General features: G+C 40.0%; 1 protein-coding gene across 25 annotated transcripts in view; it reads right to left on the bottom strand.

Annotated features, from left to right (window-relative positions):
* The window catches only part of NEB (nebulin), a 99,935-nt gene that overhangs the window by 42,791 nt on the left and 38,508 nt on the right, over nt 1–18,636 (bottom strand). For 23 of the 25 annotated variants that reach the window (XM_059476297.1, XM_059476273.1, XM_059476296.1 and 20 more), the window contains 34 exons: nt 18,486–18,593; nt 17,544–17,855; nt 16,894–17,097; nt 16,183–16,287; nt 15,898–16,005; nt 15,463–15,774; nt 14,645–14,848; nt 14,388–14,492; nt 13,779–13,886; nt 13,342–13,653; nt 12,270–12,473; nt 11,943–12,047; nt 11,371–11,475; nt 10,978–11,289; nt 10,569–10,673; nt 10,180–10,278; nt 9,903–10,004; nt 9,614–9,721; nt 8,462–8,773; nt 8,234–8,338; nt 8,047–8,151; nt 7,410–7,514; nt 6,454–6,561; nt 6,252–6,365; nt 5,210–5,407; nt 4,443–4,547; nt 3,908–4,012; nt 3,724–3,828; nt 3,162–3,269; nt 2,360–2,473; nt 1,720–1,917; nt 800–904; nt 412–516; nt 45–152 (listed from right to left, as the gene is read on the bottom strand). In XM_059476297.1, the coding sequence (XP_059332280.1) occupies nt 45–152; nt 412–516; nt 800–904; nt 1,720–1,917; nt 2,360–2,473; nt 3,162–3,269; nt 3,724–3,828; nt 3,908–4,012; nt 4,443–4,547; nt 5,210–5,407; nt 6,252–6,365; nt 6,454–6,561; nt 7,410–7,514; nt 8,047–8,151; nt 8,234–8,338; nt 8,462–8,773; nt 9,614–9,721; nt 9,903–10,004; nt 10,180–10,278; nt 10,569–10,673; nt 10,978–11,289; nt 11,371–11,475; nt 11,943–12,047; nt 12,270–12,473; nt 13,342–13,653; nt 13,779–13,886; nt 14,388–14,492; nt 14,645–14,848; nt 15,463–15,774; nt 15,898–16,005; nt 16,183–16,287; nt 16,894–17,097; nt 17,544–17,855; nt 18,486–18,593 (5,118 nt within the window). The remainder of the gene's footprint in view (nt 1–44; nt 153–411; nt 517–799; nt 905–1,719; nt 1,918–2,359; nt 2,474–3,161; nt 3,270–3,723; nt 3,829–3,907; nt 4,013–4,442; nt 4,548–5,209; nt 5,408–6,251; nt 6,366–6,453; nt 6,562–7,409; nt 7,515–8,046; nt 8,152–8,233; nt 8,339–8,461; nt 8,774–9,613; nt 9,722–9,902; nt 10,005–10,179; nt 10,279–10,568; nt 10,674–10,977; nt 11,290–11,370; nt 11,476–11,942; nt 12,048–12,269; nt 12,474–13,341; nt 13,654–13,778; nt 13,887–14,387; nt 14,493–14,644; nt 14,849–15,462; nt 15,775–15,897; nt 16,006–16,182; nt 16,288–16,893; nt 17,098–17,543; nt 17,856–18,485; nt 18,594–18,636) is intronic. The other 2 variants (XM_059476294.1, XM_059476295.1) reach the window with 2 other exon arrangements.

The following is an 18,636-nucleotide window of genomic DNA, read 5'->3' on the forward strand; positions in this document are numbered from 1 at the left end:
TTTTAGTATCACAAACTCTGGGAAGCCCCAAGTTTTGTACTTACCTCACTCTGTATTTTGTTTGCATTGTATGCCCGCTCCAGATCCACTGTTTTATCAGTGGGGATCATCTTGCCTTGGACATTCTTCTTGTAATCACCACGATAGACAGCCTGGGAAAGAGAAAAAGTCATGATTGTCACATTCTCTCACAGTGTGTTTTGTTTGCATACGATGGGAATTGTTCCTAAAAAAACAGGATTAAAGTTTTTTGGCTTCAGGCAATGAATGATTTTAGTGAATGTGTCTACAATGAGGTGTAGATAACAACAATGATTGAAATTAAATTATTAGAAACGTATTTAAAGTCCCATTTCTAAAGCTGGTGAGGTAACAGTATTTGTAATATTGGCTGGAAGGTGAAACACTTACTTCACTTAAATTCAAGGCACTGATCACATTCTGGACATAGACAGGAGTGTCCGTGACCACAGTGAAGTCCTTCTTCATTTTTTCTGCCTTAGATTTGTACTTAATCTGCAGAGAGAAAGCAAGAGCTCTAATTACTAGGGCTAGTAATTGTTAATTTAATTCATTGTACTATCATATTTACTATACTTGCTATTCATTTCATCACTGAGCTATTTTATTAGAGAGCCAGCATTGAAACAGAAATTATATTGGAACTATGGTTTGTTATTTAATGAATCCTTCCATCAAGAAGGATAAATAACATTTTCCAGACTCCACCTGGAGTGGAATAAAGCTACAGTGGAGTTAAAAAGAAGACTAAGAAGCAAATGCAGGATTATCCACTCACATCACTGCGAAGGTCATAGGCTTGCTTGGCATGGAGGATTTCAGGAGTGTCCCAGACAAAGCAGCCAATGCCTTTCAGCCAGTTCAGATCATCCTTGTAGATCACCTAAGGAAGCAGAGAAGGAACCTGTAAGAATTCCATCAGGATCTAATCCCTTACTTCTAAAATCATCCCAAAACACAATTGTTAAGTGCTGGCAAGGAAGGTTTCTACTACTTTTGTGTGTTTGTTTGTTTGTTTGCTTATTTGTTTGTTTGTGGAAAATCAAAACAATTCCTTCAGGAATTCAAATAATTTTTTGTTCAATTTGCTTCAATTTGGGCAATAAATTAAAAATCCAATGATTTAAAAAACCCAAAACACCTGCTCATCCTACTGGGCTCTGATTTACTGCCAGATCCTACTCCTGGGCTGACCTGCTCAAGGCAAGTGTGTAGAAGCTTTGCCCAACCAGGATTTTCCCAGACTTCCAAAGTTCCCACGCCTCATGCAACCAAATAAAGGACAATTTACAGACAGGGTAGAACTATAATGTTATGACCCAAATGCCTGCACCATTAACATTGAAATTATTGAAATTGTTGCACAGAAGTTGTGGACTCCCCATCCCTGGAAGTGTCCAAGACCAGGTTGGACAGGGCTTGGAGCAACCTGGGCTAGTGGAAGGTATCCCATGGCAGAGAGTGGAACTGGATGAGCTTTAAGGTCCTTTCCAACCCAAACCACTCAGTGATTTTCTGATTCTATTCAAATAAGCCCCATCTCAACGACCCATTTATTGCCAAGTGTCACAAAAATGAAGCCAAGTGGCAACTTCAGAGTGCTCCAGCAAAGTTATTGCTAAAGAATTTCCTCCAACAGAGCACAAATGAAGGAATGTTCTCAAAAGTGAGCCAGGAACAGGTGATCTGGGGACTTACATCGCTGACTTGGTCTGTGACTTGTCTCACGTGGGTGTTGACCTGCAGGTCTGGCAGACACAGCCAGTCGTGGAGCCGCGTGCGGTAATCGACCTCGCTGATCTTCTTCTGGGCATCCTTGGCTGAGATGATGTCCATCATGTCTGGCACAATGTGCACCTTGGCTTTGGTCTTCTCATAGGCTTCTTTGTACAGGCGCTGTGGAGTTAAAGCAATGCTCAATAAAGCTGTGTTGATAAATTTGGAGGAAATCATTGCTACTTTCATGGGATGTCAGTGGGAGAGGGATCACTTTTGCCCTGACTAAAATTTACACCTGTCCTGCTCTAAAAATAATTTGCATAACTTCAACAAGGGAGGTAAAATGTGATTTGTTCAATTTTCATTGTGCTGAGGAGGTAAAAGAAGGCAGATGATGATTTTACCCATATTACACTAAAGGTTTGGCCATGCATACAATGCAGTAATTGAGTTAAAACTTACATTTATGGTTGTATTCTAGAATTTAGCAAATACTGCACACAGCCAAATGCACATGGGAATGGGATGTGTGAATCAAGGCATGGGGATTCCTTGAGTTCCTGTTTCTGAGATGAGCATGGCTTTACCAGGAAAACACACATCCAGAACCAGGACTTACATCAATGTTGAGCTTCCCAACTCTGAGGCACCTTTCTGTGTTGGGATCATCCTCAACACCTCTGGGGAGGGTGTACAGGGCTTTGAACTTGTCATATTCCTCACGGTATTTGACCTGAGCACAAGCAAAGGAATGCAACAATTAACTGACTCCCATGAGTCACTTGTGGGTTTGGAACAAAATTCATCAGCATTAAGCAAAAAGTTGAGTCCAACAAGTAGAGAAAGGCTTTAAAGCAGGATTTTAGTTTTCTGTTTTGTCTTAGATGGAGAAGAAAGCACATCATAACAATCACATTGTGAAACAACAGCTGACTAGAGGATTTAAAAATAAATATATGTAGAATAAGGCACTTATTTATTATTCCAGCTGTTTCATTTAAAGTGATCTGTGGAGTGCTCTCTCATAATTCTAACTTTAGTAAAGCATAGGGTGTTTTCTATACTTAGTAAGCATAATTTAAAGATTTTTGGTGTTTTTCTGACCTGGATGATCATGAAACTTAACTAGAGAAAAAAACCTAGAAAAAAACTTAGATCATAAAAACCCTAACATTTTCAGTTTGGATTACTATAAAAATTAACTTTTTTTTCCATGACAAGAAGCCACAAAGGACTGTTACCCAAATGACTATCAGAGAAAAATCATTATCTACAGATACATATCATATCTCAAAAGGGGAAGGAAAATTAAAGTTTAAAAAATATTTATATCGATAGTAGATGCAAGGCATGAAGGATTGAATTATTAGATTTTTTTAATCACTGCAGTGATTAAAAAATGAAGAATTTAATTCACTTACAATGCTTGCATTGTGCTTCAGTTCTTTAGCACGTGCCAAGGCTACAGAATCTGAGGGCAGTGCATAGCTGGTGGCCTTCACTTTATCCCAGGCCTTCTTGTAGAGATTCTGTGGGGAAATAGAAAGTTTGTGTGAGTGGAAAAATAGTTCTTGTAAATAATTACCAGCAACCAATAGAAACCAAAAGCCCTTCTCCTTTTATTTAGACACCATATGGTAAAGCATTGTAAAGATATTAAGTGATACTTAATATCAAGTGCATGTAAAGGGTGATAAAAATCCTTTCTAACTATTATTGTCTGTTGTCAGAGATTTTAATTTTGTTCAGGTGTAATTTTATTCAGGAAATCTATTTATGAATCCAGGTGTTTTGCCAAGACTGGCATTACAATTGGAAAATATGGCCCTTGCCTGAAATACAACATCTCCCCCAAGCTCAAGTAGTGCAGAGGGACAGCACTGGCTTTGAGAAGCTCCTGGTTTGGATGTTTGTCTTCAAACAGTGAACAAACATCCAGATTAAAGGTCCTTAAGAGAAAGAAAACTGTGCATAAACACTTACATCACTATAGAGGTGTTTCAAACTCTGAACTCTTTCTGAATCCACAGTCTCAGTCACAGTTGTGTACTTGTCCTTAGTTTTGTGGAATTCCTCCTTGTACTTCACCTGGGGGATGAAAGCTGGGTTTAGTGAATTGTTTCAATGCTCAGCAGGACAATCCTGAGCAGAAAAGGTGGGGATTCACCTCGCTGGCGTTGGCAGCACTTTGCAGAGCAGTCACATAGACAGGGGTGTCTGTAACCACACTGAAGTTCTGGAAGTTCTCCTTCCCTGCAGAGGTGTATTTTATCTAAGGACACAAAATCAACAAAACACTCATAAGTGCTGGAAATGACCTGGGAATCCCCTGCCAGCTTCCTTTAAAATCACATCTGGACAGCTGAAATCAAAGATTACAGCTCAGTTAAGATCAACTCTGAAAGTGACAGGTCATAAAATAGAAATACTTAATATACAGCCAGTATGGACTAAGGAATAATGAAATTTAAAGCCACAGCTGTCTTTACATTCTCCTAAGTTTTCTGCCCCTCCAATAACACAAGTGATGTCTCCACAGAATCAACTCCAAGACTGTATTTTCACAGTTTAAACAAAATCTTTGTGATTTAACAGGAATTACTTCATTCAGCTCTAGACTAGGACATGTCAACTCCAGTGAATCATGAATGGAAGGAAAAAAACTACATAAGTATTTATTAATTTATTTAAGGAAGACTTACCTGGCTCTGCAGGTCATAGGATTTCTTAGCCTGTAGGATTTGTGGAGTATCCCAGACGTAACATCCAAGTCCCTTCAGCCAGTTTAAGTCATCTTTATACACAGACTACATGGAAGTGAATAGAACATTAGGTTAGGATGAAATTTGCCTTCTGCAAATTAAACCAAGGAATTCTGCATCCTACTAAGCCAGGCAATTCACACACCCTTAGGTTTTATTGGGAAGGTTGGTTGGCCCAAGCTGAGACAATACTGCCTGCAGAATATGAGCACCATTCTCTCACCTGTGGGCTGATACAACCCCAACAAACAAGGGGAATTCTTTTCCAGACCCACTGGATCCAGAAGGATTCTGGATGCTGTCCTGGCCCCTGTGCTAATTCCAGCATTCCCAATTACAATAGATAGGGATCACTGCTGTGATTGGTACTAGGAATCCAAGGCCACGGTTATTAATTCATATTAATGAATCAATATTAATAAATCAATTAATAATAGTTTAATATGTAAATATGAAATTTCATGTTTAATTGATATTAAATTTAGTATTTAATTTAATATTTAAATATTATGGAAGATACTTGGGAAGAATGATGGGAAAGCCTGCTATAATATCAAACAAATGGGCTCAGTAAGCTCACATAAATTTGGAAGAGTTTGGGCAATGCCCTCAGGCTCCTGGTGGGATTTTTGGGGTGTGCTGGATGACCTTGATGGGTCCCTTCCAAGCCAGCCTAATCCATGGCTCTGAATAAATGACAGACATACATCACTCAGGATCTCCTGGGCTCTCCTGGCGTGAATGACATCGTTCTCCTCAGGGGAGCAGCTCCACTGGTGGAAGTAGTGGCGGTACTCCAGGTCACTGAGGATGTGCTGGCACTTCTTGGCCAGGACGTGGTTCATCATGTCAGTGGGGATATGGACATTCTTCTTGGTGTCTTCATAGTTCTTTCTGTAGGCCAGCTGAAAAGCAAAGAGTGGGGAAAAGGTGAGAGGAAATCAGAGTGGTTTTCTGTACAACTTTGGATTCTGGACTAAAAGGTCACAGCATTATCTGAGATGTGGTACCTGGATTAAGTAACTAAGTTGCCATGGGATTCAACAGGATAGAAATCTTAACTTGGATATTAGTCACCTTTTATTTTGTCAAATTTCTGGAAGGGCAACAATTACCTTCACTGGCAGTTTTAACACCTGATGAGAAAACTAACAAGTCTTCAGGATTAAAAAACTCATGCTCCACACATGGTTTTCATCTGATTAAAGATAGAATATTTGGGATTACACTGATTTTAGGCCCTGCGTGACACGTTGTATGTGCACTGCTGACAACAGCAACACACCAAATGTGCTTTCAACTTTTCCAGCTCTTAAATACCTATTTCAACTCAAAATCTACACTTTTATTTGTAAAGGAAATTAATCCCACATGGTATTTTTTACTACTCAGATCCTTAGACTGAAACAGAAAAGGGGTTTTTTTCCTTGCTGTAGTATTCCTAACAGCTGAACAAATCCCTTCTCAATCTCCTAAATAATTTTAAATTCAATTATTCAACCCACATATAAAAATAAGCATTCAGGTAACATAAGCATGTTGAACTAATTTTTACTGATATTATTGTGGATTTACTTAAGGTTGGACTTGATCTTGGAAGTCTTTTCCAACCTTAATGATCCTGTGATTCTAGAGTTCCATTAAACTTTGCACTATTTATGTTTGAGCAATAAAATAGTGAATTTCATCTGTGAAACAAATGGTGAAATAAATGAAATGGAAAATATTCCAGACTTGTGCATTCCTTACCACGCTCCTCATTTTCTGGAATTCCAGGGAGTGAATGACACTGGGGAAATCACCAATATCCTTCCCAGCCAGGTAGTGGCCTTTCAGCTTCTCATATATTTCCTTGTATTTACGCTGAAAAAATATTCATGTGGAAATTTTAATGTTCATTCTAACAACATATTGGGGAGGAAAAGGGAAAGAATGGGAAATCCCTCCTGACCTCACTGTTGATTTGGTTTGCATGTTTGGCTCCCACAAGTGGAACATATTTCTCATCCAGAGAGTATCCAATGGGCTTGCTCAGTTCCCAAGCCTTCTTGTAATGTTTCTAGACAAGAAAAAGCACACACAGGTTTAATGAAAAAATCAATTATATTTCCCATTTATATACACATGGGATATAACATGGAATACAGAATATTTTTACAGAATGGTTCCCAATAAATTAAATGGAGAATGTAAATTTTGAACAGTCATTCAGTACAAGGTAAACAGGACAAGTGTTCACTTCAGGAAGTTACCTGAGCACAAATTTGAGCTGATTTCTGCTTGCTTTATTACATTTATACCAGAAGTGTAATAAAAGTATCCAAAATATAGAAATGAGCTCTGGTATAAAAGTGTAGTATAGAATTAAGATTGATAATTTTATAGATTATCAAAATTGTGAAAAATCTTCAAGAAATATTGGTGTTTATTAAAGAAACATTAGTGTCAATGGCACTTTCCTAAACTTTTTGTTAGATATTAAATATATTCACCTTCAGATTAAATTATAAAGTGTGTACTCATATGAATAAGTAATCACTTATAATTTTAAAAAATTAAGGTTTCTCATTAAAATCAGTGAGACTACTCAAAAGTAACTGCTTAATAATGTAAATCATCTACAGTCTTCATTTCTTGCACAAAAAGTAAATGTAAAATTTATCAGTAGTCTCCAAAGATATTATTGGATGGAATTATATTTGGTTTTGTCACACTATTTTGACTTCTAAGCACCACACAGCTGTCCTTTGAGATCACTTCAATAAAAAATCATCCTGATTGCACTGATCCAAAGAGGAAAGCTGAAGAAAAAAGGGTTTAAATAATCTCCCTAGTGACACTACTGAGAGTAGAACAGCTCCTCAGGTCCACTCCACATTTCAAAGTTTGATATTTATGGGATCTCACCTCACTGTGGAGCAAGGCCATGTCTTTGGCATGGTGCAGAGCAGGAGTATCATCAGACCCAATGTACTGGCCTTTCTCCTGGTTAAATGTTTCTTTGTATTTTAGCTACAAAAGAAATCAAATACAGTGTTAATTCCACTGGAGAAATACATCACTGCCAACAGTCCATCTATTAGTAGTAGACATTAATTTTCTCTTGTGTCTCAATGCAATAATGTTGTGCAGGACATTTCAACCATTGTAATACACAGGCAAATGTTACTGTGTCACCTCAAAATACACATGGTATTCTTGAAACATTCAAGATACTGCTCAGCAAATACAGTTTAGCAACACCAGGGATTCCATGAACTGTTCATCAAGAACAGGAGTCAGTTTTCTGTTAGAAAAATCTATGCAAACTCTAAATCAGGGACATGCCATATTCTTCTACAGCAAAATGTTAAATTATTTGGACAGCAGTATTGCGTTGTTCTTTTATATCACTTCTTACTAAACTTGTTCACCCCAGGCAAGCCTGTTATTAATGAGGTGCACACACAAATATATAAGGCTAAAACTAGTATAATTAGCAAAAGCAATTTAATCATCTCCTAATTCTTCTATATGAAATTTATTTTTAAAAAATGGTACATACATCACTCTGATTGACAGAGTTCATCTTTGCCAAAGTGATCTCAGGAGTGTCAACCACGCTGGTGTATTTGGAAAAGTTATCCAGGGCTTCTTTGGTGTATGCTCTCTGCAAAGAGGTGAAATAATGTCTTAAACACTGCATGAGAAAGAAGTGCCAATTGTGGAACTGCTGAAATATTTTCTCTTACCTTGTTTATCAGTTCTTGTGCATTCTTAACCTTCTTATGCTCCACTGAATCGAGAGGGATCCAACCAATGCCACGGAGCCACTCCAAATCAGCTTTGTAGACATTCTAAACCAGAAAGACAATGCAAAAGAACAGAAATTACTGAGCTCAGGATAGATGATGTGCTGTGGGCAATATCCATGGCCAGACCATGTAGAAAGGATCACATAGGGCTGCACCATCACTCACATCACTCTGCAGGTCGTAGGCCTGCCGTGCGTGGATCACATCATTCTGGTCAGGAAGGCAGGTCCACTGGTGCAGGTACTGCCTGTAGTCAACATCACTGACCAAGTTCTGGCCCTCCTTTGCTGCCACAACTGCCATGGCATCTGAAGGTATGTGGATTTTGGACTTGGTTTTGTTGTAGTCTGATTTGTACAGCCTGTCGTTCTGGATCTCGCCCGCGTGCTCGTACCACACCAGCTTGGGGTCATCCCTCATCTTGGGAACTCCCACATAGTGACCTCTCTGCTTGACATACTCAGCTTTGTATTTCAGCTGGTGGGAGAGGGGAGAAACACAGAGAAAATCAGCACTGGCTGTACCCACTCTGGTTCTAACCTGGGAACAGCTTCAGCTTTGTCAAAACAAAGAACACACGAGACAGGGAGTTGTCAAATGCAGTCTTAGGTTTTCAGTACATCACCAGATAAAAATCTGGTCACAAACAATAATATTACCTTGTGTAAGCCTTCCTGTTCAAAATATAGCATTTTCTAGTCTAATATACTCCCCATTTTCAGTAAAAGGTATTGTTAACAGAAGAGGAAAGACTTGCTAGAAAATGTTTTCTAATAAGCGTATTTAGTCTCATTTTGGCAACAAATTATTTGAGATTGTCTGAAGAGTGAATGCTTATTTAGGATATTTACATCACACTGTTTTGACAAAATGTTTATTCCAAATAAGAGTCATGTAATAATATCAAGATCAATTATGTAAATGTTAAAAATGAAAAGTGTGTACTGGCCTAGAGATTTTGATATGCCAAAAAAGTGAAGTTAGAGCCATATATGTTATAATCATAGTATCACTTCAAATTTTACACTTTTTTTAATTTAACACTTACAAAATATGGAAGTCCAGCTCAGCTGATTTTGAAAGGACTGTTTCCAGAGAGAGGGAATGTAGAAGGAATCTGACCTTCAGCACTAATACCTCCAAACCCCATAATCACAAAGATAGCTGAATTATTTGGAGGACAGTAGAATTCACAGGCCATGAAAAGTCTGGATGTTATTCCAGATGGAAAGCTTTTTAAGTCTGTTTGGGAATTTTCAAGGCCTTTAACATTTCAGGCTTCCAAGCACTTATCTTCCTAATGAGAAGAATCATTACCTCACTTTGGACATCACTCGAGTGCTTGGCATGAGAGATCTGCACCGTGTCAGGAGGCAGGAGGTAACCAGTGGCTTTTTCTTTCTCCCAGCTTTCCTTGTACAAATTCTGTGGGAAATAAAATTGATGAGGAAATCAACACTACGACAGTGATAACAATTACTGTATGTATGCAATTTATTTAGAGGCATAAGGATAACAAATCCTTCCTTCAAGTTGTTATCAGTAAGGCAGGTTTTTTAAATACCTAAAAAAAGTGAGTAGAAGCTGTCAAGGAGAGACCACGCACCTGATTTAGAATTCTGGCTGCCTCTCGGGCCATGTCCAGCTGTGGTGTATCTGTGAGAGTATAATTTGTCTTGGCCTCATTCCATTCTTTGTGGTATTTAATCTAGGACACAGAAAGAAATCACTGCCTTGTAGCACCCCCAAAGAACTGGGAAAACACCATAATCTACACACAAAATAAAAAACCAACCCCTGAACTGGCAAGGCTAGTAGACAAAGCACATTAAATACAGAATCACAGAAGTCAAATGTAGCCCAGACACTGAGAGCAAACTTACATCACTGAGGATTTCAGTGCTATTCTTTGCTGTGACATAATCAACTCTGTCAGCCACGGGAGTGAACGGGAGAGTTTCAGCTTTTGTGCGGTATTTCCTCTGTACAGAAAAGAGAAGAACAGATTATCCTGGAATATTTGATGCCTAATACAGCAATTGTGAATAAGATACACGAGACAAGGAAGTTCTCATGGAGAAAAATCTCTCCATACACAATGAATGTTGTGAAAATACTGCAGTATGCTCCAGTTGCAGCATTTTTTTCAAATTTCAAAAATTTTTTTCAAATTTTTCATTTGAAAAAAACCCTCATTGTTTAAACCATTTAAAGTACTTTGAGTGACAAATACCCCTGCAGAAAATTTTAGTATTGAAAAACATTTGGTTACCTCACTCAGGAGATCTCCAGCATATTTGACATGCTTGACTCCAAGGGAATCATTTGGCAACCATCCGATTCCCCGCAGCCATTCCAGATCAGCTTTATAAACAGCCTGGGAAAACAAAAGAGGGTCCATGCTCTTAGCAACACTTCCCTGGACAATCCAGCATGACTCAAAAAATAACAGAATTGAATGCAGTGGTTAAAAAGGGAGCAGCAGTTCCAACATGAGCACTACATCTGAATTTATCACCCTTCAACCATGGCAATTTATAAGTGGCCTAGACTTAGCAACTCTAACAAAGAGCAAGGTGAGCTCCCTGAATTCAGGAACAGATTCCCACCCCTTAGAGCTGAAGCAGGATGAGAAGAGGCAATACAGGACTAAGTTAGGGGGTGTTTTCAGGTGGACTTACATCACTCTGGAGGTCGTAGGCTTGCCTGGCATGGATCACATCGTTCTGGTCCGGGAGGCAGATCCACTGGTGCAGGTAGTGCCGGTAGTCGGCGTCGCTCACCAGGGCCTGCCCGTGCTTGGCTGATACGATGGACACCATATCCACTGGCAGGTGGCACTGGGTCTTCTGCTTGGCAAAGTGCTTCTTGTACTCTCGTTCGCTCTGAACTTTGGCCACGTCCAGGGCAAACTGGATTTTGGAATCTCCCTTTGCGTTCGGCACTCCCACGTAGTGTCCTTTCTGCTTCTCGTGCTCCAGCTTGTATTTGTACTGGGGGAAGAGCAGAGGTCACCATCAGTAACAGCTAGAAAGAGCTCTTGGAGCATGGGAGATGCCTCTTTTGGCACTTACATCACTGGCAATCTCTCTAGAAGCCTTGGCTGTCTTGATTGGAATGGCATCTGCTCTCAAATCGCAGCTCATCTTCAGCTCGTCCCAAGCTCCTTTATATTGTTTCTGAAGAGACAGATAAAACATCACACACATGCTGAATGCTCTGGCATTTGCCATTACAGAAACAGAGTTTCCAGCCATTTATTTGCTGAAATATAATGAAATTTTTTGAGCAGTACTCCTGCTCCAAACCATAAATGCAGCTGCCTCTGAAACATGCAACATAAGTTATACAACATATATAGCACAGAAGGGTGTTTGTAAAAGTGTAGAAAATATTTTTATGCCTTGGATTGTCATCCATTTTAATAAAATATTCCCTCAGTGGGGCATGATATTAATAATTTTTAAGTAGCTGAACACAAATGTTTATTTTTAAATGGCTGAATACTTTAAGGACACTCAGTAGAAGGAAGGGAATGCCACAAGCCCTGTATGAGGATAGATTTCAATGAGGTTCACAGAGATTCAATATCATAGAATGATATAATCCACATACTATTTTAGAGAAAACAGAATGATAAACATACCTGGCTGTAATTAACAGCATTAGCCTTGGCAAGGTTGATTTCAGGAGTGTCTGGCATGATGTGGATCATAGTCTTGTCCTTTTCCCAGGCTTCTTTATATTTTTGCTGTTAAAACAGTCATTTAATAATCATCAGACTTATGGAATTTCACTTATCAATAACATAAAATCCCATCAATCTCTCCTGAACTATTATCTCTAAAGAGTAAAATGTTTGGAAAAGCTTTGAACTTAAAACACCACTGATCAGTTTTATGTTTTAGCAGTGAGATTTCTCTTTAGCTGTAGTTTCTAGTGTGGAAGCAGCTTTGAGGAGGTTGGAACGTACAGCGCTGATCTGTTCAGCGTTGGTTTTGGCCAGAACAACATCTGGGGAATCCACAACACTGGTGTACTTCACGCTGTCAATGGGGGTCCGATACACATTGTCACTCAGGAGATCCTGGGCATTCTTCACCCTCTTAATTTCTGGAGAGTCATTGGGCAACCACCCAATTCCACGGAGCCACTCTAGGTCTGACCTGTACACAGCCTGGGTGAGATGGTCAGAAAAGGAAAACATTGTTTAAAATGATTGTCTTAATTATTTTAAGCTATGCAAAGCAGATTATGTTTTATAAACCTAGCTAGAGTCAGATAAATCCTTTCTATAGACAGGAGATGTTCAGTGTCATAAGTAAAATTAAATCTGGCCACAAGTTTTTAAGTAGTTCAGTTCTTAAACAACATATTCTAAACCTTGTAAGGAAAAACAACTGAAAGGACCTACAGTTAATGATGATGAATATTAAAAGCTTAGAAGACTGCTCCTGTCTCCTCCAAAACACTTCTTCCTCTAGTAATTTCAACAAAAGCCCAAGCTGCCTACCAGGAAAACTGACAAACAGCAAGGAACAGGAACCTCACATCCAAAGTTTGTAATTGAAACAGTGGAAGAGGAACTGATAAGCAGCAAAGCCAGGTCAGAAAATCAGCTGCACTGGTCCTGCTTTGCATTCAGCTACTAAAACCTCTCACTGGCTACCTCATAGAGTTTTCTTCCAATTAAAGAAATTTCCAAGCTTGCTCAAGCAAACAGAAGTAACAAAAGCCACCTGATTCCAAGTCAGCCAACAGCTCTTACTCCTAAGTCCCATCAAAGCAAGAAAGACAAATCCTTCAGCCTCTCCAAATCAGATGTGTCCAAAAGCATTATGTAACACATTATGAACTAAAGTTTTACAATATTCAGAGATAAAACCAATGCTTTTTAAGGGTGCAAAAGAACACATAATAGCAGTAACAAACAATTGAAGAAAACAGTCTCAACGTAAATCTGTTGTGACTGCATAGCATTGAACAATCAGAATAAGGCTATAATCTATTGAATAATAAAACTACACATCTCTGTGGGTACTCACATCGCTCTGCAGGTCATAGGCCTGCCGTGCGTGGATCACGTCGTTCTGGTCAGGAAGGCAGGTCCACTGGTGCAGGTACTGCCTGTAGTCAACATCACTGACCAAGTTCTGGCACTCCTTGGCTGCCTGCACTGACAGGGCATCCACAGGGATGTGGATCTGGGTCTTGGAATCATTGTAGGCCTTCTTGTAGAGGCGGTCGTTCTGCAGGGCCATGGCGCGCGCGGCCTGCGCCAGCTTGGGGTCATCCTTGGCACTGGGGCACCCGATGTAGTGGCCTTTCTGCTTCTCGTGGGTTTCTTTGTACTTGTACTGGAAATGCAGAGAGAACAGAAGGTGTGTTGCTCACCTGGACGCAGCCACCAGACTCAGGCTGCCAGCCTGAGCTGCACTCAGCCCTGCTGAGACACAGGCAGTGCATGAAGAGAAGGCTGTACCTCACTGGCAATGTCTCTGGAGGCCTTGGCTTGTTTGATGGGAATGGCATCTGCTCTTAGGTCGTAGCCTTTTGCCTTGACCTCATCCCAGGCCTTCTGATAATGTTTCTGCAAAGAAAATTAATCACCTTTGTTAAACATAGTGAAATGCCTTCTCTAAAAACCTGCTTGCTGGGAATTACCAGCTTGGGAGCCCTGTTTGCTTCCTGTAACTGACAGTGACAATAATGATCCTGGCAAGCATCTCAACAGAAAACTCATTACTTAAAGTAGGTGCAAGATTAAAACTCAAAGAGGCAGCAGAAATATTCCTTAAGACAGACCACTATGTCTGCAGACTTTAACAACTCCTCCATGGAATGTATTTGGCAGGTTTTGCCAAAGGGAGCAGAAGTTGTGTGGAATTGCACACTGAGCTTGGGAGTTTGTTCATGAACACACAACCTGTTTATAGGCTGAGAGGTGATAAAAAGCCTCTAGATGCAATTTCCTGTTTACAAGCACATTAGAAGGTGAGTTTGTGCACCACCATTTACAGCAAAAACTGGAAGAACAATTGCCAGCCTTCACTTTCTAACACTTCACAAATATTTCATTTTATTCTCTTACACTGCTGATGTTGAGAGCATTGACTTTGGACTGCAGCATGACAGGAGTGTCTGAAGGGAGGGAAATCTGGGTCTTGTCTTTATCCCAGGCCTCACGATACAGACGCTGAGGAGAAAGGAAGAACAATGGCAATTCAGCATGGTGAGAAAAACACCAAGAGGAATTCTTCGGTAATTCCAATTTGCAAAACTTCATCATTGTCACCATAGAAATTCTACTCTCCACCAGAAAGAAATGAAATGTGAAGGGGAGCTTACATCACTGAGCTGCATGGCGTTCATCTTTGCCAGGACAACGTCTGGGGAGTCAGTGATGCTGGTGAACTTCAGCTGCTCTGGCCGCGTGCGGTACAGGCGGTCGTTGAGGATCTCCTGGGCCTTCTTGGCTTTGACCACATCCACAGACCCTTCTGTCAGCCAGCCAATGCCTCGCAGCCATTCCAGGTCGGACTTGTACACGTTCTACAAACAAACCAAGGGTTACTGGCACTGCAGAGGTAACTCTTAGCCCAGAGAGCTGGTGCACTCTCAGTTCCTGGAGATGTTCAAGACCAGTCTGGATGAGGCTCTGAATAACCAGGCCTACAGGAAGATGTCCCTTGCCCATGGCAGAGGGTTGGAATAACATGGTCTTTCCCAACCCACACCATTTTGGGATTCTGCAGCTGTAACTCTAAGTACAAGATTTTTTATAAGCCTTTCCCAAAATTATTCTACTCTTTACGCAACAAGCAGCCAGTGATGCTCTGTTGTATCAGGTCCCTTCTAGACACAGCACTCCTGATTTGCACAGAAACAAAGTTACTTTTAAGACACTGCATTCAAACTGGCGGCATGACCTGCAAGGAGTTTGAAAGCAAACATTTTCTAGAGCAGACCAAGAAAACATGACTTCCTTATGAACTGCCCCAAATATTTCTGGCACCCAGGCTGAAATCCATTGGACAGGATAAAATAAACATACCAGGACTGACTGCAGGCCCATGAACATGCATTTGAAAGTGTATCTTCCAGTCACTAACAAACAGAGCCTCACAGATCTGCCCTAAAGCTTTCCTACAGTGATTGTCACTCACGTCACTCTGCAGGTCATAGGCCTGCCGTGCGTGGATCACATCGTTCTGGTCAGGAAGGCAGGTCCACTGGTGCAGGTACTGCCTGTAGTCAATGTCACTGACCAGGGTCTGGCACTCCTTTGCTGCCTGCACTGACAGGGCATCCACAGGGATGTGGATCTGGGTCTTGGAATCATTGTAGGCCTTCTTGTAGAGGCGGTCGTTCTGCAGGGCCATGGCGTGCGCGGCCTGCGCCAGCTTGGGGTCATCCTTGGCACTGGGGCACCCGATGTAGTGGCCTTTCTGCTTCTCGTGGGTTTCTTTGTACTTGTACTGCAAACACAAAAAGAAGTGAACCTGGGATGGAGGTCCCATAATTTCCTATTGCTACTGATCACAAAAATGCATATCCTTGTTTTAAAGGGAACTGAAAATAAATGTAGAGGAAGAACATACATCACTCGCAATATCTCTTGATGCTTTTGCAGTTTTGATTGGAATTGCATCAGCTCTCATGTCATAACCCTTCTTTTTGGCATCTTCCCAGGCTTGTATATAAAGTTTCTACACAAGAGAAGACAGAAAATGGCATATCAATATTCTGAAAGATGGGAGTTCTACATTTCATAATTGTCTCTTGAATTTTTCATGAATGTGTATTTCAGAACATCTTTATGATTAAAGAAATGCTGACTTAACTCTGAATTTCCACTAGTTCAGTAAATTTTTGAATGTCCTTACTTTGCTAACGTTTGCTGCGTTGGCCTTTGCTAACAGAATGTCTGGTGTGTCAGGCATGACATGGATGGACTTCTTGTCTGCATCCCAGGCTTCCGTGTACAAGCGCTGCGAGAGAGGAAAACAGCCCTTAACAAAAAGTTCTTTATGAAAATATTTTACAATTACAATTATTTTACTAACTGCTGGGGGTAGTTCCAATAAGCTCTAATACCCTGACACAGCAAAGTTTCTCTCTGAACAGTTCAACAAGGAAAACTTTGTCCTTCCTCATTATTTCTCAGGTTAAGCTGGTGCAGCAAATGATAGATTTTGGACTGTGGAGAAACAGCCATAGGAGGAAAAGTGTATTAATTATTCTGTATAAGTTGTTTGATCATGTTTGTTATAAAGGAGGAGGTACTTAGTGACTTTCACCCTCCAGATCTGAGATATGTTGCACAATTTTCACATCCAGAGAACTTCAGGTATTTCCTCATCACTTGTTCATCATGAAGTATTATTCTTGGAAAAATCTGTGATTTCAGGGACTTTTGTCAGTAGATTTTTGCCAACTGCTCACTTCAGACTGAGCCCTGAGATAACAGCTTTCCTGTACAATGGCTGAATTTGGACATTAATTTTCTCTTAAATCCATAAGTTTTTGGTTTTACTTTGTATTTTGAATTTTTCACCTCATGAACAAGTTCTACTAACTGGCAGTACCACCCTTACCTTGTTCATGATCTCAGCATTTTGCTTGGCTAAGACCATGGCCAAGGAATCGGTCACGCTGGTGAATTTGATTTTGTCCGCAGGCTGCCGATACTTCCTGTCACTGAGGATTTCTCCAGCTTTCTTGGCTTTCTCAACCTCCAAGGAGCCAATAGGAACCCATCCAATGCCTCTCAGCCATTCCAGGTCTGATTTGTAAACAGCCTGAAAAAATTTGAAAGTTTGTTATATATGGGCAAGCGGGATCAAATATTAAAATTAATATAAACAAGCACATACAATATGAACAACTTGGTATGTTTCTGAGGAAATGGTTCTGAAAACAATTGTTTTTGAAGATTTAGTAAAATAATTATTAAATAAGAGAAATAAAAGAGGTATTGGAGCACAATGCTAGTATCAGAGTAACACACAAATTATACCTCAGGTTAAGGACTGAAAAAATAGGATAAAACATGAATTTGAAGAAAGAACTGAAAGAATGAAAGAATGAAAACATTTCAACAAGTCTGATGCAAGCGACTGGAGGCTTATTATCCATATTCTAAAAATTAGATTGTGCAAGACTTAATTCCGTATTACAGAATTATTGTATTACAGAATTACTGAGTTACAGAAATGCTGTATTACAAATTTAAGGATTTGCTCACATCACTCTGCAGGTCGTAGGCTTGCTTGGCGTGGATCACGTCGTTCTGGTCGGGCAGACAGATCCACTGGTGCAGGTAGTGCCGGTAGTCGGCGTCGCTCACCAGCTGCTGGCATTTCTTGGCCAACACAATTCCCAGCATGTCCACGGGGCTGCTGAACCTTGTCTTGGACTTCTCAAAGTCCTTCTTGTACTCCCTGTCACTCTGGATCTTGGCCACGTGCATTGACCACATCATCTTGGGATCATCCTCAATGTTCCTGGCCCCAATGTGGTGGCCCAGCTGCTTCCGATACCCTTCCTTGTACTTGTACTGCAGGAAAAAAAATCCATATGTATATTTATATATTTTATCCTTTTGTAAGACAAAGCATTTAAACAGATTTCTTGGTAGAAAAACAAAGAGCACTAAAATCTGTTATCCTCTGTCTCTTAGTGATATTGCCTAATCCTTGAAGCAAAACCTGTCCCAGTTATTGCAGAGTTTTTTCCAGCTTTTATGTTTTGCATTTCAATGTGACACTGAAACAGAATTACTTCTTTCCTCCAGAAAAGATAAGCATTTAAACTTTTAAAATTTATTTACTTACATATCTCTTTTGGGGACAGATTTTAAAGGACTTCCTATTTTGAATCAGAAATTATCTTAAACTCTAGCATAAACTCCTACATCTTTTTGTTCATCCTACTTTAACATCCATGAAGAGCAATGGGGGGCATATAAATAATCTTCATATTATTATATTTATTCATTACTGTGATACATAACTCATACAAAAATTACTGGGTATCCATTTTTTTGTGCACTTAAGGCATGTGGTAGAATCACTACGAAAACAGATTTCTATATTTTGTGAAATGTGACATTAGCAAATAAGTGAACAAAGATTCTGATTCTCTTCCATTACCAAATCCATAGAGAATGAGAACAAAGCCTGCTCACCTCACTGGCAATCTCCCTGGAGGCTTTGGCAGACTGAATGGGAATGGCATCAAATCGCAAATCATAGCCCTTCTTCTTTGACTCCTCCAAGGCCAGCTTGTACATTTTCTGTGAGAAAGAGTCACATGTGATTTTAAAAAAACAAAATTCA

This window comes from Ammospiza nelsoni, chromosome 7, assembly GCF_027579445.1.
Source record: "Ammospiza nelsoni isolate bAmmNel1 chromosome 7, bAmmNel1.pri, whole genome shotgun sequence".
NCBI lineage: Eukaryota > Metazoa > Chordata > Aves > Passeriformes > Passerellidae > Ammospiza > Ammospiza nelsoni.